This window comes from Apaloderma vittatum, unplaced genomic scaffold (assembly GCF_000703405.1).
Source record: "Apaloderma vittatum isolate BGI_N311 unplaced genomic scaffold, ASM70340v1 scaffold764, whole genome shotgun sequence".
Lineage (NCBI taxonomy): Eukaryota > Metazoa > Chordata > Aves > Trogoniformes > Trogonidae > Apaloderma > Apaloderma vittatum.
The window spans coordinates 24,387-45,123 of NW_009711883.1; the positions used below are offsets into that span (position 1 = coordinate 24,387).

The 20,737-nt window shown below is 39.9% G+C and overlaps 1 protein-coding gene across 1 annotated transcript in view; it reads right to left on the bottom strand.

Moving 5' to 3' along the window:
- Positions 1-9,772, bottom strand: part of ZNF277 (zinc finger protein 277) — a 33,299-nt gene extending 23,527 nt beyond the window's left edge. Inside the window, exons 1-3 of the mRNA XM_009867762.1 lie at positions 9,584-9,772; positions 6,370-6,458; positions 3,754-3,836 (exon numbers count right to left, since the gene is read on the bottom strand). Coding sequence (XP_009866064.1) covers positions 3,754-3,836; positions 6,370-6,458; positions 9,584-9,642 — 231 coding nt within the window. The 5' untranslated portion in view covers positions 9,643-9,772. The remainder of the gene's footprint in view (positions 1-3,753; positions 3,837-6,369; positions 6,459-9,583) is intronic.
- Between the last annotated feature and the right edge of the window lie 10,965 nt (positions 9,773-20,737).

The window sequence follows — 20,737 nt, forward strand, 5'->3', positions numbered from 1 at the left end:
CCATTAGCAATGGTGGTAGCGCCTCAATTCAAGTAAAGTCAGTTAAAAAAGGGAGGAGGAGCTACATGATATGATGAAAACTAATTAACCATGCAAATATGTATGAAAAAAAAAAGAGGGTTGAAATTATAGCAGATGTACCACCAGCTGCCAAGCTGAAGGACGAGATAGGTGACATTTGTCTGAACTAAGACAACTAAAAGAAGATGGAGACAGGCTAGCACAGTGAAACAAGAGCAAAAAACAACCTCTCTTGGCCTGCAAATACATTAGAAATTAACAACAAAGAAAAGCAAAGATTCATTAACGTAGGAAGAGACCAAACACAGAAAAAATAGGAATGTCTGCAATGTTTGGGGCTTCAGTCTTTGCAGGAAAGGTTAATTATGTCACAGATGTTAATGAAATGCATTTAAAACACGAGAAACAGTGAGCACTTCTGATGTTGCATTGTGCTACATCAGGCCAGCATCTCGATCCCTTCTAGGGCACAGCTTCAACTTCTTGAACCTTGTCTCAGCTTAAGCTTGTGACAAAACTGGGGCTCATACAAACAGCTCATCCTGGGAAGCCGGTATAGCTGAGTCCCTCTTCTAGTTTTGGTGAAGACTCTTCTTCAGTGTCTGTTTACCAGGAGGAAGAGTAGCCTCTACACCTAAAACTACCAGTCACATGACAGAAGAATAGCTGTAAACATAACAGCAAGATAAGGTCAATGCTCTGCTAGGAAGTGTGTATTTTCAAAAAAAAAAATAGGTTTGGGGTTTTTACTCTTTTTAGAAAAATCTTAAAGATAAGCCCAAGTGGCTTATACTGACACTGCCCCTCCTTGTATCTCGAGTTTTGCCGATGGGACTTCCTTGCCTGGTACTCCTTCACAATCATGAATTCTTTTGTCAAGACTGTTTTTCCAAAAGACTGTATCTGCTTTGTATTACATAGCCCTGTCAGCTATTTCAGCAAGCTGGGCTCTCTAACCTACTTCAGGCTCATTCCTTGGCCTCTCTCAATACATCACAGTCACCATAATGTCTCTGCACGACATCCACCTTGGCGAGCTCCCCTGCTGCAATACAGCCTGAAATACTCCTAAACTGGAGTTTCAAAACTGCAAAATGAAATGCTTCAGCTAGCACATTTTAAAGACAACATTTGTCCTTGTTTGGGCTTGCTGTTGGAGACAGCAGTTAGGATTCAAAGGCTGCAGAAAAATCACTGAAAGTTTTATAGTTCTGGTCTTCATTCTGCGAAACTCCCATGAGCCCATTTGCCAGCTCACTCTTAATTGCTGGACTTGTCTGGAGGTAAAAGACTTTGCAAAGTGAAATAACTATTTAACTTGCAAGTCAACACTCAGATTGCAGCAAAAGGAAATGAAAAAATAAACAGACTTTATTGCTGTAACTAAAGCAGTGACTCCATTAAACCAACTACAGCTGCAGCTTGATTTCACAAAATCCCTCTGTAAAAACTGAAGATACAATTCTGATATTTAAAACAGTGCTAATATCAAAGACTATTTCACACTGTAATAAGAATGCATATGTTTTTCCGTCCTGACTTAATTACTCTGTAAACAAAACCAGCACTTGCTCTCGACAAATCCTATACTCTCTTCTGAATTTGAGGAAGAGATCTTGCAGAAGAGATGAGATGGCTCACCTGCCAACAGACTCTGCACTCCCTTGACACTGGCAGTGGAGAGAAGGTCTAGCTGGAATAGGATTGCATAGCACAAAACACCACAAACTAGAAACAAATGCCTTTTGAAAAAAGAAAAAGTACAGTCCAATGTGTAGCAGCCAGGAGATGCAGTACACAGTCCTATGAAAACATTACTTGCGTGCTCAGTCATGATCCTCTTTCCTTCCTCAAAGGCACACAAAACATGGTGTATGTTTGGGAAACAAACAACGTTATGTCAATGCATGCCCACATGCAATATTCAAGATGTCTTTCACAGCCTCAAAGGGATTATAGGAAACTGGGAAAGGTATAGAGAAGCACAAGAATGATGCACAGTGAAGAACCACCATGCAGACAGCATCCTCAACCTCAAATCACTTGAGGTTGCCAAGGACCTCTTGAGAGCAACTAGTTCAACTCCCACACCCAAGCAGGGTCACGTAGAACTGGTTTAGAGTTGTGTTTTCAGTACCTCCACCGATGAAGACTCTACAACCTCTCAGGGCAACTCCTTCTAATGTTTGACCACCCTCGCAGCAAAAAAAGTGTTTTCTTGTTTTCAGAGAGAATTTTATTTTATGGCTGTTGCCTCCTGTCCTGTTGATGGATGCTACTGAGACGAATGTGACTCTCTCTGCTTCATTCTCATCAAGTATTTATACACTTTGGTAAGCTCCCTCCTGAGCCTTGCCTTCCAGGCTTAATAGTCCAAGTCCTTGATGTCCTAGTGGACAGCAATGAGTGGACAGCTAGTCCGAGTGGACAGCTGTCCATGGGACAGCAATGTGCCCTCGTGGCCAAGAGGGCCAATGGTATCCTGGGGTGCATTACGAAAAGTGAGTCTGCATGCCTAGGGAGGTTCTCCTCTCCTTCTGTTCTGCCCTGGCGAGATCGCACTTGGAATACTGTGTCCAGTTTTGGGCTCCCCAGTTCAAGAGAGATAGGGACCTACTGGAGAGACTCCAGCAGAGAGCTACGAGGATGATTAAGGGACTTGAACATCTCTCCTAGGAAGAGAGACTGAGAAAACTGGGGCTGTTTAGTCTTGAAAAAAGAAGGCTGAGAGGGGATCTCATTAATGTATACAAATATCTGAGGAGTGGGTGTCAAGACGAAGGGGCCAGTCTTTTCCATGGTGTCCAGTAACAGAACAAGGAATAATGGGTTTAAGTTAGAACATAGGAAGTTCCACCTCAACAGGAGGAGAAACTTCTTTACTGTGAGGGTGACAGAGCACTGGCACAGGCTGCCCAGAGAGGTTGTGGAGTCTCCTTCTCTGGAGACTTTCCAAACCTGCCTGGAGGCGATTCTGTGCGGCTGCCCTAGAGGATCCTGCTCTGGCAGGGGGGTTGGACTAGGTGATCTCTACAGGTCCCTTTCAGCCCCTGACATTCTATGATTCTGAAGTTGGCGAAAGTTTAATGTGAAGGATCACCCATTCAGAATGGGTAACTCCTAAAAGACATGAGAGCTCTGTCCAAAACATGATCTTGCCATCACCGAGAAGAACCAGCGTGGCTCATGAGGACTCAGCAGCTGGCATTTCTTGTCCCTTCCATCTCGCAGAAACAATACTTCCTCCAGTCACACACTGTGGTGCTTGTGAGCACGCGAGTGCAAATTAATGAAATCTGAGCAAGAGTGTGAATGCACAAAAAAAATTTTGTAAATATCACCTTCCCTTCTCACAGTATCACACACTGAGGTTTTTTTACTAATTTCACTACACGTATATTGTTACACCAAAGACAGTGTTTCAATACATTGCAGATTCTTGCAAGAAAAATATTCAGCACACTCAGCCTTTTTCAGTGCTCTGGGCATATTTTCCACTTCTGTGAACACTGACATACAACCTGTAAATTTATTCCAAGGAAAAACCTATAAACAAAGAGTTTCTGTATGTTTGTGCAGGAGCTAGGGAGATGAGCTTAAAAAATATGAAAAAAATCAGATTTCTGTGGTCCAGCCAAAAATTACTTCACTCTAAAATGCCCACTGAGTTACCATATATTACACTATGGAACTGTTTACCTCAAAAAAAATGAAAAAACAGTAATTTCTTACCAGTCTCTTCTGCTGAAGCTGTTCTCTAAGTAATCTGTCTTCTGGTAAAACATCACACAGAAGAAAATAATTGTCCTGTTCTTCTGTTAAGAGATTAGGAAGTATGAGTAAGACATAGGAAGCTGCTTTGAATACTCCTGGTACATAATTCGCTAAACCTTTGGAATGTGTTAAGAACATAAGAATGTGTTTTTCAATCTATACAAGTAAGTTATTTTAATTTCATAATTTAATGAAATGTCCTTAAATATTGGTATGTACATATTTATAAGATCTTTACATCATTTACACTGTAGTACAAAAAGTCTTGCAGAGATTTTCCCTACTACCACCTTCATTCTTTTAATGATGGTTCTGGAGATATAAAGCAATTTTAATCATTTATATTGGTTACAGTATAAAGTCAGCACATGAGAAACATGAAATCATCTTTAATTTTCTCTTGCATGTGAGATTTTCAGTTATGTCCCTAAATAATTGTCATTTTTTGGTAGTTATTACCATTTGGTATATCGTCCCCTTATCCTGACCGACCACGTAAACTTTTACCATCAGTTCTTGTGCTGTCTGTACCACAACTGTTTAGTTACATACATTGAAACTTGTCTTATTTTCTACTAAGAGGTTTTCCCCACATTTTATGTTTACTAACCTTTTTACTATTTATGTTCTCTCTTGGTTTGAGCTAAACAGAACCAATTCTGTTCAGCGACTTTTACCTCTCACCTCCGTTCATATCCAATTTAAAAATAAAACAAATCTCATTCAAATGCATTACCTTAAAATTACTCAGCATGTAAGATGCTATAAAAACACTGACAAAAGTATTTTGCACTTGAAAGTTACTAATTTATTAATCAAAGGGTTATGTGGTTGGTGAAATAATGCGACCATCATTGTCTTTTTACAATTTTAAACTTGCTCAATTTCAGCCTTTCCCTTCCACACAGAAGCCTGTGCGAAGAGAAACTCCCTGTTTTCTGAACTATCAGCTTTGAAGGAGTTAATCATTAAAATTAACAAATTTGTTTAGAAACAAATAACAAAGTATTTTCACTGTCCTCTGCTCGATTTGCAATTTTCAAATGGAAGTGCTAAAATTTGAGAAGCAAACACATACATATGTAAGAAAAAACACAATTATGGTTTTTGGAGCAATTTTCATGTCTTTTATTTGTCTTAAAATTAGTTTGAATAATTAAATTGATTTATTTTCATCCATTTTGTACTCAGTTTTCACCTTCCACCCATCTCTGACAGTGGCTGCATGCTTTGCTTCTTCTGTTTTAAGCTCTCCATGGAGAACTAAAGAGGCAGGGTAGCCCTAACATTCTCTTATCTGTTTCTGGGTAAATGCTATTTTTTCTCTTAGAAAAGGGGAAGCCAATGAAAGGCACGAGCTACTTCTGAGAAAAACATTTCCTTTACATAGCCATGACTGTCCTTATGGTGGAACGTCCCACCGTGCCAACACAGCAGAATCATGATGTGTGGTCTCTGGCCTTGTGTTGGAGCCCAGAAAATGGCCATCTTGGTACCCCTACTGTGAAGATATTTTCTCCAAATACTCTTGGGGCAGTAAAGCACCGTGGCAGGGGAAAAGAAGGGCGGTTGTGACCATGATGTCCAGGAAGACCTAGCAGCATCAGTGAGGGTGGTGGTGAGGGTGAAGTCAGAAAAGACAGCTCACTGAGAATGCTTCTCCACATTTCTGGAAGGATTGTCACCAACTATTGATGCAGTGGGTACCAAAGCTTCCTCAGTCATGATGTAAGCAGCTCTGCTTCTAGGCCTCGATTTACAACCAGCCTCAATTCAACAGCACATTTAAGCACATGTTGAGCTCATCCTCACTCAGTACAATCCTAAAGTGTGTGTTGCAATCCTTGAAAAAGGTAAGTTTAAATATGTGGTTAGGAGTTAAATCATAGAACCACAAAATCATAGAATGTCAGGGGTTGGAACGGACCTCGAAAGATCATCCAGTCCAACCCCCTGCCAGAGCAGGATCCCCTAGGGCAGCCGCACAGGAACGCGTCCAGGAAGGTTTGGAAAGTCTCCAGAGAAGGAGACTCCACAACCTCTCTGGGCAGCCTGTGCCAGTGCTCTGTCACCTTCACAGTAAAGAAGTTTCTCCTCCTGTTGAGGTGGAACTTCCTATGTTCTAACTTAAAGCCATTATTTCTTGTTCGGTTACTGGGCACCATGGAAAAGACTGGCCCCTTCTTCTTGACACCCACTCCTCAGATATTTGTATACATTAATGAGATCCCCTCTCAGCCTTCCTTTTTCAAGACTAAACAGCCCCAGCTTTCTCAGTCTCTCTTCCTAGGAAAGATGTTCAAGTCACTTAATCATCCTTGTAGCTTCTCACGTTGAGGTGGAACTTCCCAGGTGCTAACTTAAACCCATTATTCCTTGTTCTATTACTGGGCACCACTGAGAAGAGATTGTCTTCTTCCCCTTGACACTCACCCCTCAGATATTTGTATATCACTCCTTTGGTTTTCTGACCTAGTGTCAGATCACTTCACACTTGGCTGATCAAAGCAGTAGTATATGCCAGGAATTATCAGATGATGTGGCCAACAGAGAGTAAGCAAGCAGCATACTTACCTAATGGAGCTTCTGAATTAGTTTTTATCACACTACAAAAGTCTGTGATGGGTTGTTCTGCAAACCTTTTCTTCCAGTATAAGATGTATCTTTGAAAATAAGGAGGAGATGATTAGTAAAAAAGGAAATATCAGAAAAAGTTTAATTAACAGTTGATCGGCTCTCAGTTTTTCTATCCTCTAAATTCTTAAGAGTTTAATGCTTTTTTTAATTCCTGTCTCTTTTTTTTCCTTCCTTTATTATATTTTTTAAATCAATTAAATTCATTCAGCTTCATTAAGACTGGGTTTAACTATTCTGTCAAAGTGAAGACTTTAATAAGACAGATTTACATTAAGCTTTACATAAACTCTGTGACCTATTCACATCTTCAGACAGAAGTGCCACTCAGATGAATCTTTACTGAAAGATATGCTAGAGAGTATGCTCCAATTCCCAAAATATTGTGCTCTATGTTCTGCAAGATGCAGGCAGGAATACAAAACTTGGTAAAAACACCAACTTGTCAAAAGTGAGGTTTTGGCAGGTCTCCTGTGGAGTTACAGTGAGAGCTGTAGCTTGGAAGACAACTGCAAAGACAGAAAAGTGAAGTCCCCAAACACCTGGGGGTGGAACGGCAGACAGAATAAGGGAAGCCCTAAACACATCTTGAATGTTTAACCCATCAACTACGGCTGTTTAAAAACATTCTTGTACTATCACTGTTTGTATTACAGCAGCATCAACAGACTGCAACTGAGGTTAGGTTTCCACTGAACTAGAAGCTACTGTTTAACTAAGAAGAAACCCTCACCTTCAATTATATGATAAAGGGAACCAAGCAATCCTTGTACTAATTATTCAGATTCTTACATAAAAAAATAAGCTGAAAATGCTTAAGTCTGTGCTTATACGTATACTTATGATTTGTGCACGATACAAACCATGGGAGAGTCGATAATGTAAAGGCTAATTATTCGATGACAGCTTCCCATTGACATGCCATCAGATTAGGAAGAAAACCATTAAAAATCAGATATAATTATTATGAGGACATTTCTAAATAGTTGTAGCTTTTAATACCAGTGCGATCTAAACGTTTACTTGCCACGACAATCACATCCCATGGTGGCTACTATTACCTCTATTTACTATCTGACTTAATATATGAGGACTTCAGCTGCAGCAGTCAAGGAATCAGCACATACTTGTTTCTGCTAAATCCGACAAGGAGAGGATTAACCTCTGGTACAGGAGAGAGCGAAGCCAGCATGTATTGAGGAAGCTCATTCAGAGGCATCATTAGATGCCTGTAAGTGAGAGGTGTTTGTTGTTTTCCCTGCCTACTCCACTATTTATAATGCACAATGAAACAGTCTTGCTGCTGCGTAAAACACCAAGTCTTCCAGAACAAGTCATCCTTGAGCTTTGAGGACATAAATGTGTAAATGGATGATTTCAAGATGTCATTAGGTCTGTTCCCTCCACTGAAATAAATGAACATTGTTTAGAGAAACTCAAACAAACTATAACCATTTGCTCCATGAAGCTTACTATTAAAGGATTTCACATTATAAGACTTAACAAAATAATCACAGAACAAATAAAGCCAATGCCTTGTCACACTTCCAGGGTGAGAGAATGAGTAATCAGTGTCCACGAGTGATTATGTCCAATCATGTAGTGGAAGCTTATTCCCTTTATCTCTTCCCTTTCCTTAATAACAATTTATTTTTATTTACTCCACTTGTAGTTCTGTCAAACAAGGTATTCCTAAGACTGACTGTAACTCATTGCTAAGTGTAAAATAATACTCTATTTTCATAGTTTTCCCTGTATTTTCCACACTTCAGTTTAACACCTCAGATTACACTTCCCTTTTGTGTTCATATTATTAGACCGATACTCAGTACAGCAAATAAGAGCAGATACACTTCAGAGTAACAACTCCATCATTTCACATTCTGGGGCTGTTTTCTGTAAGATTTGGCTACCTTCCAATTGCATTAGCAGCAAAAAGAATCTAAAGGGACATTCTGTTGGAAAGGTGATTTTAAAATACATTTCTATTAATGCAGAATAATCCTCCAAGCACACTTAAGCTGGCAGTTCATGACTGAGCAGCTCCAGTCCCTTTATTTATCTGAAGAAACTAGCATTATCTCCAAAGAATGCTGCATGTCTCCAAAGATTGCTGCCTGTTTTCAGCATGAAACCAAACAAAAACAAGTAACAGTTTTCAATTTTAAGCAACGTTAAACACATACATCTGAATAAGGATTTATATGGCTTACAATTGCCTGTCTATATTTCATTCTAGTACTTCTTTTTATTTTTTTTGCGTCTTCATAGATACAAGTTATTGCTTTGGCTAACTAATCACACGTCATCTAGCTCAAAACTCCTTTTAGTTGAGAAATTATCCAGCTAAGATTTAAATACTGCAGTAGAACCATCCACAAACTGGCAGGCACCATCTAGCCTACTGCCTGGCCCATACATTGCTGTGTGTGAAAGCAAAATGCCAAGCAAGTGCCCAGTCTCTTGAAATTATGAGCCAGCTGGGGCCATGCCAGCTACTGGAGGAAGTTAAGACAAAGAAAGCCAAATGTGACCCTGCCGAGATGATCAATGACACAGCTGTAGAGGAGTCACAGTTGTATGTAGATCACACTACTGTAAAACATAGTTAAGGATTAAATGTGATTTCTATGGGGAAATACTTGCATCCTTAAAATAGGGTACATGAATTTCATCCTAGAATGTGAGAAATCCTGTACTGAGCAGCTCCTGTGTACAATACACAGCTTTAGGACATTGTATAGTAGTAGAAATAGTCTTGCCCTACATGAATAAAACCTCAGATTAGGAGACCTGATTGCCGAGAATGTGATTTATGAAATAAACACTTTCTAGTTTGTATGCAATTTGTTCATTTGTAACAAGACCTGAGAAGTCCCTAGGATATGTCAAAGAATGTCTAATGGAGAAATTGCCTTGTATACGAATATCAAGTCCCCTGGTCCCAGCAACATCTAGTGGCTGGGGAGGAGGAGGGAAATGGGAAAGCAACCTTACAGTCCAGCAACAAAAAGCTTATGAAAAAAGTAACAAAAATCCTCCCACAACACCCCACTGCTTTTTAATAAATTTTAAAAAGATGATCTCTGGTTTTCTGAAGCTTTGTATAATATCTGCACACATGCACACTCATCTTCTAGAACATAACTCTTACCTTCTAAAATCTGCAACCAGTTTCACATCTGCTATGACAAGCTTGTGTTCAATAATCATGTGCTTCAGGAGATGGTTTTGTTCTGCTAAGAGATAGCATTCTTTGCAGAAAATACAAGGCACATAGGGAGAACTTTCTACAGCAGCAACACCACCTGGATTTTCTGGCAGACTCAGAGGCTCCAAAACACACTCTGTATCTAAAATAAAGAAAAAGAAAAATTAATCTTGACTAAGCGAATAAATCTACATCACTTGGAGTACTTCAGGCAGTACACATAAAACCTGTTACATTGGGTCCCAGTTTTGTTGCGTGGATCACTCCAGCAACGAAATGTTTGGAAGTGAGTTGACAGCATTATTTCCCAGAAGTGGGAGTTCAGCACAGGACAGTTCGCAAGCATCTGCCCCAGTCGGAAATCCCAGCTGACACCAAGTCAAACAGACAGAAGTGTTCTGCTTACTTCTAAAGGAGGTTTTAGGATGAGAAATCGACTTTATTTTCTCTCACTACTTAGTCTACCTGCTGATATGAATGAAATTACTCTCTTTGTCACGTTCCTCACACAATCAGGAAGGCTTTAGATTGTATAGCACAAACTGGTTTGTATCTTTTTATTACATTTAGGTGATCCTGCTCTGGCAGGGGAGTTGGACTAGATGATCTTTCGAGGTCGCTTCCAACCCCAAACATTCTGTGATTCTGTGATTTATATAATATGATATACACTATACTTTTACTTATTGTACAAGACATCTATAATGTTCTGACTGACTCTTAAAGGCCTGTATACATTTGTCTTTTTTTTTTTTCCCCATTAGCATCTCACTTACTGTTCTGTGACAAAGAAAAAGCTTATTCTTGATAAAGATTGCTGCCACGTGGAAGCTTATGCCCACTGAAACACTTCCTAACTGTATGGATGCTGAGGAGGGGCCAATCATGCCCCACGTGGAAAGGTCAATGGTCCGTGTTCGCACTATGCTGCACCAGTTAGATGTGGCTTGCTCAAATGACAGCACACAGAGGTGAGTTACCAGCATATTTGCAGTTCAACGAGTGGGTGGACCGCACAGCACTGCTGTGGCATTGCAAATAAGCAGGCTGACACCAAGTATTATGCATTGTCCCCTCCTGCATTTAAACAATAGCAGTGTAAATTTATACTTCCACTGGTACAAAATAGTGTAGAAATATGGTGTGACCAACAGCTGGCCCCACCAGCCTATGAGTCCATTAGTCCTGTGAGGAGAGGCTGAGGGAGCTGGGGGTGTTTAGCCTGGAGAAGAGGAGACTCAGGGGGGACCTTATCACTCTCTACTACCTGAAGGGAGGGTGCAGTCAGGTGGGGTCGGGCTCTTCTCCCGGGCAACCAGTGATAGGACGAGAGGGCACGGCCTGAAACTGTGTCAGGGAGGTTTAGGCTGGATCTCAGGCAGCACTTCCTCACGGAGAGGCTGCTCAGGCACTGGGATGCACTGCCCAGGGCAGTGGTGGAGTCACCGTCCCTGGAGGTGTTTAAGGAGAGGCTGGATGTGGCACTTAGTGCCCTGGTCTGGCTGTTGTGATGCTGTTGAGTCACAGGCTGGACTTGATGATCTCAGAGGTCTTTTCCAGCCCCAACAATTCTGTGATTCTGTGAACAAAACTTCAGTTGTCCAGAAATAAACTGTGATGTTCATTTTCCAAACAAATCTTACTTTGGTCTTCGGCAAGGCGTTATTTTGGAAGCAAACATCAATTTCAACAGGTATCTTCGATTTTAGCTACATTTTTGGATAGCAAAAGGAGAATAAAAGCAAACAGAGTAAGCTCCCTAACAGTTCCTGCAATGCGAGGATGAAGACTGAAAAGAAAACCTCATGGGTCTCCTTGGCTCTTCTGATATGAAGTTAACTTGTGCAGCAGGAGAATAAACTAAATGTCTTTGGATTCCTGCAATGACATGAACACCTCTGTAGAAAAATGAAATTTCACAGAATCACAAAATGGTCAAGGGTTGGAAGGGACCTCTGGAAGTCATCTGGTGCAACCCCCCTGCTCAAGCAGGGCCACCTAGAGCAGGTTGCCTACAACCTTGTTCAGATGACTTTTGAGTATCTCCAAGGATGGAGACTCCACAACCTCCCTGGGTAACCCATGCCAGCGCTCAGAAATCCTCACAGTGAAAAAGCATTTCCTGGTGTTCAGATGGAACCTCCTGTTTTCAGTTTCTGAAGATACCTAAAGAATTAAGAAAAAGACCTTCTCGTAAGTGTATTATGTTTTCACACAAGAGTTTTAAAATGTGTTCGGTTAAAAGAAGTTTAATTAACAATATTTACCAGAAAGAAGAATCAGTGTATGACAACTTTCACCCTACAAAATTCAAACCTATGTACTATATGTTGGCAAGCATACTAAATATGATAATCTGGTCATTTGTCCACATGGAAAATTTGAAAAATAACATAAAAAAATCAGAGTTGCTTAGTTTTTTGTTTTTTCCATAGGCAAATAAGCCACTGGAGCAGTGTTGCCCTCCACCTTCCACCAAGACTTTGAAATAACTAAAGAAGGACTGGAGTTTCAGAGAGAGAGCTGGGAAACTCCTGAAAGTTCTGTGATAAATTTACCTTCAGGCAAAAGAAGAGGCATGGAGAGAGGAAGGAGACCCTGTCATCCATGGCACATGTTGCTCAGCAGTGGTTGGCCAGACAGTGTGGACATGTAGTGCTCCAGCAGCCCCAGCATGTGCTGATGGCTCTCGGATGAGGGTGCTCCAGGGGACTGAGGGTAAGCTGGAGCTACTGGGAGTCACACGTGGGAAAGGGTAACAAAACCATAGAAAACACGGCTTCAGCAGTTCCATGCTGCTTCTGGAACAACACAACTATTCTTCTTAAGACACATATCTACTTATACATATATCTACTTAAGACATATGAAAAATAAAACTGCTTGGAAAGGCAGTGACTTGGCTGAAGACTGATTGTCGAGTTACACTGAACTCAGCTTATCCCACGAGACTAAGCAGCGCAGAGAGATGGCAGCAAGCAGAGCATGGCGTTACCTGGAGCAATACAACTGCTGTTGACAATCTAACATTTTTCTTCTCATAATTTTACCTGTACTTCAGTCCATTCCCTTCCCCTTAACATTTCTTTAGTAAACTGGCCTTGCATTAATTGTTCTGTTCTTTCCTACTTTAAGAACAGCAGCTGCTACACTAGGTGCTAGAGCAATCTTCATGGAAGGGTCAGCTGTCCCAAGCAAAACTGATGTTACCTGCAAGAGTCCAGATCTGTGCATTCTTATAGTCAGCATTAGTTTGTAGCCTGAAGAATCATTAAAACACATCTACTGAGAAAAACAGAGCAACTAAATTTCCTTTACAATTGCTGATTCTCACTGATGCCAAGAGGACTAAGAAGATACTCTTGTCAGCTGTGTCCAGAAAGCAGCTACACTGCTTTGTGTTCATTTTTGGTTTAGGTCTCTTGCAATGACCTATTTAGAAGTCCAAATAAACAAGTGCCTATCTGCCTCAACAAACCAACTTTCAAAAGATAGGTGTATAGGCATGAACTGCTACTCAACACAGACAAGTTGTACTCAGGAACAGCAATTGTTTGGGCTGGGAGAACAGAGCTGTTAATCTTTAATTGTAGTGGCGAGTTGGTGAAAGGGATAAACCGGGATGAAGATTTTTTTTTTTTCTGCCCAAAGAGAGTAGCTAATAACTTAAATATAGACTACTGGTCCAGCGTGACAACTGCAGAAGCTTATGTAATTTATTTCAAAGGCACTTAAAGGAGGAGGTGAGGGAAAAAGAATCCATGCAAATATCTTTGTACTCCTCTGCTGCAAAAAACACTGAACAAGAGAATAAATGCACAGAGCTGAACAAAGATGCACAGCCTTTAGCGTAGCACTTAATGAACCAAGACATAACACAAACATCAAAATAGTATAAATAAAGCTAAGCGTATCATTGAAATCTCCGTCAAAGCAGCTAATTTTTATTCTACATTTGGAGCAGATTGGCCACAGGTACTGAAAAAAAAAAAGCTGTTAACAAAAGCACAGCTAAGGGCTAACAGGGAAGTAAAAATACCGAGTTCTTGGACTCCACCAGGACTCCCACATGCAGAGACACTTGAAAATGAGGGAAAAGCACTGAGCTTTTCTCTTAAAATCTACTGCCACAAGAATGACTTCACAGGGTCAGATTAAACACCCCTCCAGTGCAAGTGCCCTGGCTGGCAAAGGCAAGATGCAATTACCTAGGGAAGCATATAAAAATAGGGCAAACAAACAGTAATCACACAAATAGCATAGTCTTCCAGAAATCTGCGGGTGGAGATTTTAAGTCACAGGCTATATGAGTAATTCAGTTTAACAGCTTTTTATGACTTTTAAAATTTTCTCTTCCATGGATTTGTTTCTGCACCATTTGAAATGTTGGTCTTTCAACACCTACAAAAACCTGCAGCAACATTTCATGTTCTCCTAAACAGTCCTTTATTCCTTCTTGTCCTTGTTCAACTCTTGGCTAGTTCTACTCTACTCTACTCTACTCTACTCTACTCTACTCTACTCTACTCTACTCTACGTGCTGAGGGGAGGGGTGGCTTGAAAACACCCAAGAATGGAAGAAAATGGATTTCTAATCAGTGCAGTTTTTCCTCAATCTCTTCTGTATTTCTTTTTTATCCCTTACATTTTGCTTGCTTTTATGATCATTCAGTTAACCATTGAATTATCTTCAGTAATTTCAAAGTCTCAGAGAAGTTCTGAATCAGGTGTTAATGTACAAGATGACTTATTCACTGTGTTCACTCCCAAACACTCTGCATTTGTTAACACTGTATATCATTTTTTCTCTCCAGTTCACTCAAATACTACAAAACTCTTAAGCAATGTTAGAATTGTCCCTCCTGGTTACCACTTTGGAAAAAAAAAAGTGTATTAACAGCAAAATTTATCACCTAACACCCTTCTTATTTGTGTCTGTGGTGAACACCACAGGACCTAGCTTCTTGTGAGAACAGAGCTCTAAAAAATCCATCCATTAAGTCACTGCCAAATCATCCTGTCACCAAATTTTCCTTTTCTGCCTAATGGAAAAACAGCATGACTGTTATGCAAACAGATATCCTCCAGGCTTCACAGAAAGCCCACTGAACTCAGGAACTAAGAAATTCTCTCTCTCATTCGCTGAACTGATAGTTGACACCATATTGTTCAACCTGTAACAAGACAGATAAAATTGTAGTCTTTTACAGCTAATTCAAAGCTAAAAAATATAGATTAGTGGAAAAAAGAGACTACAGGAGTATATTCTTTGAAAATAAAGAGTAAGAAGTATGTCCAACTCTTGAGGGGAAAATAAAGTTAATACTTTGAAGACATTTGACAATGAGATTGTATATAAAATAATTTGGATTACATAAATTACTTTCAAAACTAAAATAAGCACTATTTTTGTTACAAGCACCCAGTGCAATGGAATCCCGATCCCTGCACTGGAACTCTACATACCATTGCAACAGTGATGAAAGAAAATGAAAAAAAGGCTGCCTGTTACAGAAATTCTGTGGCTTTATTTTATATTTTAAGTATTGTTAAAATATAGACTAGTTAATCTTCACGGCTAATGAAGCGACAGCCTTAAAACGGATTCATTTTCCTTACTGGAACATTTTTAGTTTCAAAGATAATTGTTCTCAACTCTAAACTAATGTTATTTTGCACATTATGTAAACGTTACATCCACACCATTGTAACAGACACTAGAGGAGTGCAGGCAATGTACCCTACCTGCTCAAGCACACATGCAATTATCACAAAGCAATGTGCCATGTAATTTTATGGCCAATACAATAGACGTGAGTATCAGAAGGAAAAGCATTTGAAGGTGAGTTGTGTGAGAGGCAAAGTTCTCAGAGATGGTTTAGCCAGCGCAACAGCTTGCTGCCACCAAGAAGTGGAGGGATGTCTCGTTATCCCATCTTTTCCACCTTATCCTATCACTCCAAACCAGCTACTATTGCCCTTCTGCTTGTACTGGCTCCTAGGTTCGCCAAATCCTTTGATGGATTGATTCAACTCATTAACCAGCCAAAACTACTCACTTCTTTCTTCCTGCTCAACAATGTTGAGAACGCTCACAGAAGAGTCCATCGAGTGCAAGGGCAAACTAAGGAGTGCATGGCGAGAAGCCACAAGATGAAACAGGACCTGTCTCTTCTCATCTCAGCTTCCTCCTCTGTTCTCAGCTCGGCAGCCTCAGTGTGCCTTATAAAGTCTGCAAGGTCCTTCAAAAGCATTACACACAAAGGAAGACATCAAGATTTTACCACTGTGCTTCCTAAAAAGGATATCCAGCATGGCCTTCCGTTGGCAAAACTTGCTCTTGTCAGCGTAGGCACACACAGTAAGAGCTGTTGGGCTCAATTCTTCTTGGTTGCACATCTGAACCATGGGCTCTGACTAGATCTGGGGACAATGCTGCATAAATTACATCCTCTAACTGGAAAGTAGAGGTTCTGGGGTTCAGATCATAGAAGCTGCTTACTCTGCTTAATGTTTTACAGAAAAAGGATGGCATTTTATTGTGATACTTAAAAAAAAAAAAAGAAGAGAGCTGGAAAATGTGGATTAGTAGTCTCACAGCAATAACCAAAACTGAGGGATTTTTACTAATGTTTTACAGAAAAAGGATGGCATTTCATTGTGATACTTAAAAAAAAAAAGGAAGAGAGCTGGAAAATGTGGATTAGTAGTCCTACAGCAATAACCAAAACTGAGGGATTTTTACTTACTTCACTGTTACAACTCCTACTTCACACGGCTTCATACATCCCACAGCCGTGACTCGAACCCCAGTGCTCAGGGAGAGCCAGACCCTCCAGCAGGAACCCAGCAAGCCGAGGGAGGAACTCCCTAAATTAGTCTGCAGGGAATGCTGAAGAAGGGAGCACTTGCATCCTTCTTTCTGAAGCTTTGCCACCAGGTAAAAGGACTAAGAGTCATGAGACCAGGGAGAAAGGAGGTAAGTCCAAAGACAAGGGGTTTTAAATCAAGAAAAAGAAATCTAATTAATTTTCAAAAGATTAAGTGTTTTATCATCAGAGGAAGAACACCTGAAAATTAAAGACTGTATGCAGTCTGAGAAATAAAAGATGAAAGAGGAATTCATACAAATTGGCTTAAAACACATATTTACAGGCTTCATGTCATCTTTCGCTGTTTATGACAGAGCAACAAGGCTTTAGGGTGAAGAGTGTATTATGTAAATATAGAGTTGCAGAGTATATATTTATAAGCTCACTGTTGGTAACACAAGGATAACGAAACAAAATAAGAACATCTGCTGGAATGTTAAGTGTCTTCCTAATTAAATCCAGTAGTTGAATGAATCAATTCATTACCAAGTCTGGTTTATTATCTCATTAATACAGCTGGCTAATATTATGTGGAGATGAGCACAAGAACTTGAAATGATCCTACACCAAAACCGAACACAACAAAGATACAGGGGCGAATAAAGGAGTCCAAACAATGAGTAAAAGACTGAGGTTTTTAGATGTGTAAAGAACAAAGGGGAGAAAGAATGACAGGAAAACAAAAGGCACCTAGCAAACCTGGCACTCCACCCCAACAGCCTAACAGATGCCGACTGGAAAACAGAGACTGAGCCCCCTCCCCCAAGCTCGCACTGATAAGAGAGCAAAATCGTTCAGTTACCAAAATGACTAAACCCCAGATATGGTACGTTACGGAACCAAGCTGGATTCCTAGAGGTAATTCTGCACAAAACAGCGCTGCATTTGAAACTTTTTGGGAAATCAATACTTTTAAAGCTTTTTCTATTAGGCAAGGGTTTTTTTGAGCTATAATGAAAAAGATTACCAAGAAGCACCAGCCTGACACTTGAAATACACACGTGACAGCTTCCCTGTTTTGCAGCCTTGGCACTGCAGCGTCCATTTGTTGGCACGGCAGCATTCCCTGATTTGTGGTCATATTCTTGGAACAGATTTTATACTGATTACAGGATTTTTCCTTTGTTTTCTTGAGTATAAAAGACAGATGACTGATGATTTGCCAGGTAAAGAGTATTCAGAAGAAACCCTCAGAATAATAGAAATAAAACACCTGTCATCATCCTCACCAATACTACATGCAAACATGTTTCTTAGTGAAAAAGGGTCAATGCACATAACCATTTTCTACCTCCATATATTAAAGCTCTCAAATCCTTCTATTAAGCTGAATTGAGTCTGAGTTCATGAGGAATTATTTAGGTATTACTTCTCCTTGTTAACACACTATGACTGATATTTAGTCAAAATGTCTCTGTGCTCTAGGAGACAACACATCCTGTAGCTTCCCCCAAGATCAGGCAGTCTCATCCCTGCCTGGTTTTTCATTGAATGCAAATGAGCACTTCAAAAGAGTACTTAATCCTACAGCTAAACCTTGTCAGTTTTACAGAAACTGTACATATTCTGTGGCAACCACTGCCTGGGAATATGAGAATTTTTACTCCAGTCAAATGACAGCTTTAAGAAAAGCTGTGAGTTACCAAATCCTAATATCTCAGGACAGAGTTTCTATTGAGCAGGTGTCTGCTGGGAGCTGGAACTAACAGAAATACAACTGTGCTTAATAGCCATATTTAACAGGGCTGCTCTGTCGGGGAGCTTAGGATGTTGCAGTTTCATTAGCATTAACAAGTGTTGCTATGGGTACCAGAGCACAGGCATCGGAATACAAGTGAAGAGAAGGAGTGGGAAAGTAATTATTAAAAAAAGTGAAGTGTTGGAATTTTAATAAAACAAAAGCTTGCCAATAAGATCATGTTTAAATAATGGGCTACATTACTGCCTGGTTCATCAGCAGATATATGCCACTGCTTGTCATCTTTCTGCTTGAGCCCAGACAAACCCCTACATCACAAAAATAAAGACCAGAGCAAAACTACTGTTCTCACATTGAGGGACACACAGGCACAGGCACAAATTAAAGTGACCTTAATAAGTACTCATAACAATATTTAAGTGCTGATCTTAATATGCAATTTGTAGATATTTAACACACTACGGAGAGGTTCTGTGAGAGCTCAGAGTCACATAATACCTCATTCCTCAGTAAACGACATGGGCTTACACTGACATAACTAAACGCAGGGTTTGATGTCCTAGTCACAAACATGAAACAATATTTATGTGCTTCAGAAATAAATTTTGAATAATTTTATTATACTCTTGAGAGGTCCTCTATTTCTTATAACTGTTGTTAAGCAAAATTAGTACCATTTCTGTTCACAGAATGCCTAAAGGGTGAAATGGTAGTATTACAGGAGTATCTGTCATCCTACTCAAAATACAAAGCCAATTCCTACTCTTAGCCAAACTAGGAAAACATGTCTTACTCTAATTACTAAACTAATGCACTTTTACCCATTTTTCCCCACCTTCCCTGTCCAAAAGTTGGAATTAAAAAACACACAGCAACAGTAATTCCCACAAATGACAGTCCATGTGATGATTAACAGCAGAAATTCTGCTTTGCTGTTTCACTAAACAGTGAAGGCTGTAGTTTGGACTCTGCTTAGAACAGGTACTTCCTTTATTTTAGCAGCATCTTCAAAACATCTCCCAAGTCCTAACACATCCACTCTCATTCACACTGGCCCGTCAATAAATTCTTACGGATTCCTTTGGAGGTGCTTTAGGATTTACTTGTGTCGCTTCCCTCTGCTACGAGTGCTGCTCTGGGCTCACAGGGCAGATTGTGCCTGTTCTGTATGAGCTGCTCTGTGACCTGTACGCAGGTTTTCATTACTCCCATGGCTAAATCACGTTCTCAAATTTCAGCATGCCGGTCTTCCACACCTATAGCCTCTCTTCTAAAACCACACTGCCTGCTCCCGCAGGATGCCCTTACCAAACTCTTCCTCCTCTAAATAACTTCAGCATTCAAATCTCCTCATGGGTGTGACAGGAATTGGGAAAAATACTTTATGCGATTTCCCATAAAACTTAATTCTCATTTCCATCTAACTCCTCCCGCTGTTCCCTGCCCACTACCCAAACCTCCAGCAGTACAGCGGTGGCATACGAGTTACACCAACCATCAGTCTCTCTTCATGACCCAGCTCTCTCCTTCCAAGAACACTTGTTTATCTCTGCCTTTAAGATCTCCCCAAAACTTTTCCTTTCCTGAATTTTGGCTTTGGATGCTGTTTTTCTTGCAGTCTCCGTCATTAGTTCTACAAATATTTATTTATGCAAACATTTTACTTACATGAACAACCTTACTCAGTTCAGGGGGCTGTCTGATTTCAAGGTGATTTGATTTACAAGGTGAGAACTGTAGGTCATAAATACATGGAGGGTGTCTTAAAGAAATCTGCCTACACTTATCTCAGTGGTCTTCTGTGACATTTTCTCTGTACTCACATGTTCAATTTTAAAAACTGATCTTTATGAATCATTTAGGCTTGTATGAATTATTATACTGATTTGCAGAATAATAGGGCACCTCAACAAAAAAAATATTTTTAAGTAAACAATACAGACCTTTTGTTTAGTGTAATCACATGACATGGTAGACATGGAGAGCTGAGATCCACATTACGTACTAAAATCAGGGATTAAGAAGCAGTGATTAAACCTTACCCTATTATCTGGAAAGATTAACAAAGTAATTATGCAGCCTGAAACTCAGAACGTTTAGTTACAGAGAAGAGGAGGAAAATACACAACCTAAGAATTTGAAACGGAAGGACAAAAGCAATCATTTAGGTTCTTCTTTTGCACTTATTACCCAAATCTAATTAATAAAAATTAGTAGCTTTTTTCTGTTTAACTTGCTGTTTAATAAAAAGGCATATCAAAGGCATTAAAATAAAGCATATACAATGTTGTTTAAAAATCAAAGTATAAACACTAAATTTCTGCTGTTTTCACAGGAAAACTAACTATTTTTTTTTTAAAAAAAAATTACAGTTCTGTGCCAAGTTGATCAAGATTGTAATTTCAAAACTTTCAAACATATCCACTGGAACGCGTCACAAGTAAAGACAGATCCAGCTCTGGAGCCCTCAACAGAAGAATGACATGGACCTGTTAGAGCAGGTCCAGAGGAGGGCCACAAAAATGA